At 40.5% G+C, this 7,811-nt stretch overlaps 1 protein-coding gene across 1 annotated transcript in view; it reads left to right on the top strand.

Moving 5' to 3' along the window:
* The first annotated feature begins 226 nt into the window (after positions 1–226).
* RpL17 (ribosomal protein L17) overlaps positions 227–7,811 on the top strand; it is a 9,904-nt gene continuing 2,319 nt past the window's right edge. The window contains exons 1-3 of the mRNA XM_080267031.1: positions 227–232; positions 1,113–1,325; positions 1,507–1,605. Of these exons, the coding sequence (XP_080123157.1) occupies positions 227–232; positions 1,113–1,325; positions 1,507–1,605 (318 nt within the window). The remainder of the gene's footprint in view (positions 233–1,112; positions 1,326–1,506; positions 1,606–7,811) is intronic.

Here is a 7,811-nt window from a genome sequence, read left to right as displayed (position 1 = left end):
GTTGATGAGGAGGAAGCTGCACGGAGGTGGCAGCACTCTCACCTTGTGCTGAGAGGCTGTAGTCCACCTCAAGGCTTGGGATCTCTCCGCCATCCTGTCCATTCAAGCAATGTCATCAGTCAGGGTCAGGTAAGAATCTTGCAATATTGTTCATTTCCATTAAATATTCTTTACTAATTTCTTTTCCAGGTTGTTAGTGTTTGCAGGTGCGTGGTTTGATCTAGGCATGGGGGTAAGAGGGGGCATCCTTTCCAAGATGACAAATTTTAATTTTCTCCTAAAGATTAGCTGTTTCTAACTTACGGCATTCTCAAATCGCGGCATGTGCTCAGTCTCATAAAGCTGTGATTTAGGATATTCCACTGTACTATCATGGAGTGACTTTTGCTTCCATGCTCACTTTCCTATTTCTTAATACTGCTCTTGATGAACCAGCAACCTTTCTTCCCTGTTGTATCCTTTCAAGCTCTTCATCCTCTAAATACCTTCACTTTTTCTCTAAACTTCCATCCTTACTCATCACGCTACCCAAGTTCTCAAGTGCTCTCACATTTTCCATTTCCTCACCATCCATCCTCACTATGGATTCATTGACTTCATTTCTCTCGAAGACCACAACAGTACTCTTCCCTACAGTCACCTTTATGATGTATTCTGTTTCTTACACACTCTCCCAACCTCATTCACCAAGTCTTGCAGTTCCCCCCAGTCTTCATGTAACAATGTAGTACGTTATCATCTGCAAACAATTGAACAGGAAGATTGCAGATGCTGCCCTCTCCCATTAAGGCCACTCCAGTGTCCACAGCCTTACCTTGTATCTCTTTTATAACTCATTTATGTAGAGATTGAACAGTCATGGAGACATGACACAACCCTGTTTCAATCCAAGATTCAGATAGAAGAATTCACTCATTTCACCATCCACATGCACTGCAGCCTTAGCACACTCATACGTACTCATCATGGCATTCAACAGCATCCCATTTACTCCATATTTTTGAAATATTTTCCACATTCCTTGTCCTGAGTGTTACACAGGATAATTCAGCCATCTACTTTAATTGCTGGAAAGGTTAGGTACTATCCATCTGGTACTTGTGTATTTTCAGGACATATGCAAGACTGCCAATGCAGTTAAGATGACTGGCTTGTGCAGTATTATCAGTCTGGCACTTGCTTGTTTTCAGAACACATGTGAGACTGCCAATGCAATTAAGAAGATGACACTGGCTCGAGCAGTACGTTACCTAAAGAATGTGATTGCAAAGAAGGAGTGTGTTCCTTTTAGAGTATACAATGGGGGTGTTGGACGTTGTGCGCAGGTAAGTTACCTCTATGGTGTCAGTATATTCAAGGAGTAGCTTAAATATACAGCATGTAGTAAGAGCTGTTTGTAAGGGAGGATGACCATATGTGCTTTATAATAAATTATGACAAGAAACTGATTTTTTTTTTCTTTTTATGGTATATTTTACAGTATACTATAATGTTGACATTATGCAGGCCAAGGCTTGGAAGGTCACCCAGGGTAGGTGGCCCAAGAAGAGTGCTCGTTTCCTTCTGGATCTCCTGAAGAATGCCGAGAGCAATGCCCAGTACAAGGTCAGTAGCAAGCAGTGACATCAGGCTTCCTTATTAGAAATTTATAGTAGGAATGCTTTTGATAAAAATCATGGAAAGCACAGTAAAACTCATACAGTACAGTCAAAGCTCCTCCAACATGAAGTTCTCAAATGCTGAACTCATGTGCTGTATACAAGTTGCATATTTTTGACTAGAGTATTATACAGTAATCCCTGTACTATCCAGACGCCCACTATCTGGACTCCCCACTTACCGGACATTGTGGACCTGGACCTTCGGAACCCAAAAATGGCCAAAAAAAAAAAGAAAAAAAATCCCCCCAAATTCTGAATATTTTCCCACCCGTACTTTGAAATTGCCCCGCGGTGCCGAACAACTGTTTACACCACAGCCCCTTCACCCTTTCCTTCCTCCCCCCTCCCCTGTCAGGGTTGCCATTTGGTATTTTTCATTACCAAATGTGGGCCAATTTGGTAATGAAAAATTTGTTTGGTAATGAATCAGAATATTGCATTACCAAACGGATTTTTCACGTGTGAGGATACACAGGATGGAGATGGTGGATTGTCTGCTCTCTGTGATTAATCTAGCGTGAAAATAATCACCATGCTGTTAATTGTAATGAGAGTGATTATTTCCACTTGTATATATAATTAGTGAAAAATAAATTCTTGCTTTACGAATTTGGTAATGATAAATTAAATTTGGTAATGAAAATTGAGGAGTTTGGTAATGTGGCCAGGTTCGATCTGGCAACCCTGCTGCCCCCTCCTCCAGTTACCGCCTAAGTGCCAGCACGAGTGGATGCTTATCGCAATGGATGCCGCACGTGCTTGTTTTTGTGAATAAACTGCAATACCTCGCCTGTTGTGCAGTGTTAAGAAATTAGAATTTAGAGTGCAAAGGATTAACTGTGGAGAGCAAAGTGGCAGTTGAAACTGGTGTGGTGCTATTACGAGCAGAATGTGCAGTGTTAAGCAATTATAAAACAATTATAACTCACAGTGCAAAGAATTACTCTAAGTGCAGCACAACACTGGATTACTGTACGTGCTTCAAGAGCATTTTCACCACTGCCAAAGCCTTAGAGAAGGCAGCCACAGACGTGCTGTAAGTACCCTGTACACTGCTGTTTTCTATAACCACTTCTAATTCCTCATTCTTTGGTTCCTTTTCATTTATTTCATGCTTTATGTCCATTATTGGTGTGAATTGGGTCTTAAATAGGTTTAAATAGGTGCTATGCATGTCTAGTAGGGAGTTGTTTAGGTGGCTTTCAAAGTTAGGCTGGGTTAGGGTCCTTAAGTTCCAGTCCAGGAGCCAGGGGTCCACTTTCCAAACAGGACCACTTTCCGGACATGCCTTTGGCTCTATTACATCGGATAGTGGGGGGATTACTGTATACACTCCAACAGCATTGTTTAGGTATCCATGAATTGAATCACCTGAGTGGAGAAATCAACCTGTTAGTTTCATGGCATGGTGTGGTTCCACTTTACTCATGTCATTTATTACCACTTCTTGTATTTTTTGTGGTGTGACCCTTTTCTCTCATCTTCCTCATGATTGGTGAATTAACATTCCAAACCATCTTTTGGCTATGTGAATATGAAATTTCAGTTCTACAAGTATTTTTATTATTATATATAAATTTACTCCATAATTGCAGTAGTAAGGCATTGTTCTGACTTACTGTCCCAGTGAGCTAAAAAGGTTGTCTCCATCACTTAAACTATCTAGACATGTCATAAGCGAGTGTGTAAAATTTGATTCTTGTAGGGAGATACCGGAATGTAGTATGATGGGAAGTATTTATGAAGAATCATCACAGATTTGCAGGGTAGACAAGCCTCCATAACAGTTAACTTTATGACAGGTCATTTTGTTCTTTGTATTTTCAGTTTAATGATATATAATATGACTACATGATCAGTTTAAGAGGGTTTATAAATATGATCCCAGGTTAGGCGAGCCAAGACACCCCCACTCCACCTCTGATCAGCTGCGGCTGCATATGTTGTGTTTACATTCTGAAATGGGTGTAATGCACCATGATTTTTTTTTTTTTTTTTTTTTTTTTTTTTTTAAAATAGCAAAAATACAGTGGTGGTTTGTTTTGGGAAGCTCTCTTCAGTAGCATTGATGCATGTTATGTTCAGAGTTACTCTGCCAGTAGGTTTGTTAATGCACTTACAATTTATTATTGTTTAGAGTTCTTTAAAAAAGTTCAGTTTGTTCACTTTTTGTGGTACCTATGTTTACCAGCAGATCAGTACAGTACCCTCGCGTCCAAGATGGTAATATTGTCGCCTGAGGGTTCCGTCTAGGACGAAAAATGTCTTGGACCAACACAAGACCTTATGGAAAAAATTAATAGTCACAAATTTTCAAAAAGTGCTCCCAAAAACATCAGCCTAAGCCTATTTTGCCACCAAAATAAATTTCCTCACCTTGAAAGTGTGTGTTTCTGAGCTTATGTCCAGCTTAGTAGCTCAGTTGTCTCCAGCTTAGTATCCTGAGGTAGCTGGCGGCACTTCAGGGGGTTAGCAGACAGTTTCCTAGGCATGGTTACGTAAGGAGAGGCATTAACGTAGGAGCAGATGGTGAGAGACAAAAGCAAGCCCTGTTTGCCCATCAGGCGACCAGATGCCATTATTTTATTGGACAACATCTCAACCATGCCACTATCCCGGGCGCGGCAACCGTGTTGGACTGAATAAGACTGTCATAGCTGTATTCTCCTCAGATTTGGGCTGTTATGAACCATTGGTTCCGTATTGGATGTATGCAACTGTATTATAGCAATATTTTGGATTATTATTTATGGTCTCCGTCTTGGGTGTGAAACGTCTTGGACAAACCCATCTTGGACGCAAGGGTACTGTATAATAATGAGTAAATGTGCCATTAGTTATTTATTGTTTATATGCTTCAAATCTGATTTGATGAATCATGAAGTCCCCTTTTCACAACACCTGGGAAAATAACCCCCTTTTCCCCATTGGATTCATACTTTATCAAACAATCCTTGCTGAACATGCAGCCTTCAGGAACTTACCTACCATGTTGGAGAATGGCCATCTGTACTTTTGTTCTGTTCAGAGATTTATTGTAGCATGTGATTTACAGTACGGTATAGATAGTACACATTTGTCAGTCATCACCTGCATGCTTGAATGTGCACGCACCCAATAAACTTGTAGGAACTGCACTAAGAACATGTTAATACAAGGTTTTGAGATTTAATAGGTTATGATTTTTTTTTTTTTTTTTTTTTTTTTTTTTTTATCACAAAATTATTTATGTGTATTTGCAGTGCCTTATCAGCAGAAAATTTGACTTGGTTCGTTAAAACAAACAAAAATCTATGGTGATCCAGTGGAGATTCTGAGGCATGTGTTTCACATTAAAATCACATTTCTTGTTTGCAAATTTCCTAACATGATATACAGTAGCATCTGTAAATATTTGACCAGTCTTCAGTCACCTAGGTGCAGTGTCTTAAAGGTGTAATTCATTATCATCCATACCTCTTCCCACCTTTGAATGGGGTGAGGTGGGATACCAAAGAGAGAGAGAGATAAGAAATTGAACAAATTCTGTCCATTTGAATGGGTCATGTTCTCACTCACTCAGCCATTGAAGCTCTCATAGTTCTGACGCTGCCTCATAGGCACACAAGTCCACACACTTCGTATCACCTATCAGCTAGTCACTTTGATGACTATCTAAGAGCAGGGGTGTCAGACTTGTAATACACTGCTGCGATTACTAGAAAGAAAGTGAATTTGAATTCATTAAGCATCCAGCTTTCTCAGTGCAGCCGATGATGCTACCCAGACTGTAATGGAATATTTTACTGTAGCCTTGCTTTGGCAGGCATTATTTTTTGTGTTATATAATTGATGAAAATTTGACAGACAAGTACAGTAAAATACCTTTCTGTCAGTCAGGGAACTTCCTAGGATCATCTGCCAGTTTGGCAACCCAGTCATACTGTAGTTTTTTTTTTTTTTTTTTTTTTTTTTTCTGATACTTAAATGTTCATCTAAACCCATGTCCCAGCATCCTCATTGCTAAAAGCATGTGCACAACACTTACTGTTTATAGTACAACCCAACATGTCCAGTGGTATTGTAAGTTGTGTGACTTTGTATGGTTTTGTTATGTTGCATGCATATTGTGCTTTCTGTTCATATTTACTTTCTGCCAGGTAATATACTTACGCATTGATGTTCAGAAACATTGTTTGCAAGGAACATTTTCCCCTGTACACAAACATCAGTTTTAAAACCCCAGTCCATTTCCTAGCTTCCATTCGCTGCCTTCTCAAGACATTTTCTCAAGTCATTACCAACATTCCTAGTCCTTGATTCATCTCAATTAACTCTTGCTTGGTACAGTATTCTTTTGTCTTTTTTAACCCATCGCGTCCGTCATATATTCCCGCCAACCCCTCTCCCGGCCGGGCATTCCTGAGAAAATTGTCTATTTTTTAAACCTTCATATCTCAGCTAATACTTAACCAAAAATAAAAAACTAAGTGTCATAATACCGTACTCTCCAATCCTTCGACTTCAAGCTGATGGCCCCAAATTGTCCATGAAGGGCATGTAGTCAGAGAGAGTGAGGGGGAAAGGGGACAATTTTTGTTGTTTTTTTGCCTGTGTCCGTGTGCGTGGCAGATTCGTGGTGACACAACTAAGGCGTATACTAGCCCTCCACAGTAATAACACTTCCAGATGACTGCAATCCATCACAAACACCATTTGCACGCACATTTTTTAAAAATGTGGCAGGAGTGCTGCATTAAGTCTCGTAACCATAGCAACAACGTTGAGGCAGACTGCCTCAGGTACAGGCATGGGCGCATGCTCGCCTCAACACTGCTTTACTACCACTGCCTTATAAACACACACACACACACACACACACACACACACACACACACACACACACACACACAGATGTATGTTTGGCTTGCATTGTCGCTCGATTCTAGCGCCACTGGGCCACTAGAAGTCTGGGTTTTACAACAACTACTACTACTACTATTACTACAACTACTTCTACTACTACTATAACTACCATTACCACTACTACAACTACTATTACTGTTACTACTACTTCACACACACACACACACACACACACACACACACACACACACACACACCGAGATGTACGTTTGGCTTGCATTGTCGCCTGATTCTAGCGCCACTAGGCCACTAGAAGTCTGGGTATTACAACAACAAATACTTCTGCTACTACTATTACTACAACTACTCCTACAACTACAACCACCACTACCACTACTATTACTACTACTGCTGCTGCTGCTACTACTGCTACTACTGCTACTACTACTACTGCTACTACTACTACTGCTACTACTACTACTACTGCTACTACATAAAACCTAAAAAAAAAAATATTGTGAACAAACTAGTTATTCACATACTGTCCATGATACAAAATTCTGTATTTTCCACTATAAGAGAATTTTTTCCCTGTGATGTAGACTTTTTCATCATCATAAATATACACACACGAAAACTTTCAGTATAATATAAGGCACTGATTTCATCATGAAACAAACTTTCTGCTTCCATTATTCACATAAATAGACAGAGCGGTGGTGCGAGGCACCGTTTCCTCCTCCCTCCTCCCTTTCTCCACTCCACTATATTTTCCACTATAACAATTTTTTCCCTGTGATTTGTATTTTTCATCATAACAAACATACACGAAAACTTTCAGTAAAAACTAAGGCAGTGATTTCATGATGAAGCAAACTTTTTGCTTCCATTATTCACGTAAATAGGCAGAGTGGTGGTGCGAGGCTTGACGTGCCATGTTTCCTCTTCCCTCCTCCCTTCCTCCTCCACCTCCACTGTTTTTGCACTCCTTACCTTCTCTTCCATCTCCTCAACCGTGCCAATACAGAAGAGGCTGGATGACTCCGTCGCTGATGCCTGTCCAGGATGCAGCACAGCACCCCATACTATTAAGCACATTATGGAAGACTGCATTGCACACAATCACGTACGCCAACAACACGACATACACTCTTTTAGAGCTCTGTGGGAAAGCCCGGTCTCGGCCATGGCCTTCCTAAGGGACTCGGGGCTGTTCAGCCAGACTGCCTAGGGAACAACTACTACTACTACTACACAACATACACTCTTTGAGAGCACTGTGGGAAAGCCTGGTCTCGGCCACAG

The sequence above is a fragment of the Coenobita brevimanus genome, chromosome 23 (assembly GCF_032717465.1).
Source record: "Coenobita brevimanus isolate Jiangsu-jjx chromosome 23, ASM3271746v2, whole genome shotgun sequence".
NCBI lineage: Eukaryota > Metazoa > Arthropoda > Malacostraca > Decapoda > Coenobitidae > Coenobita > Coenobita brevimanus.
Note: the sequence above shows the minus strand (reverse complement) of the source record. Positions and strands in the feature narration are given on the sequence as shown.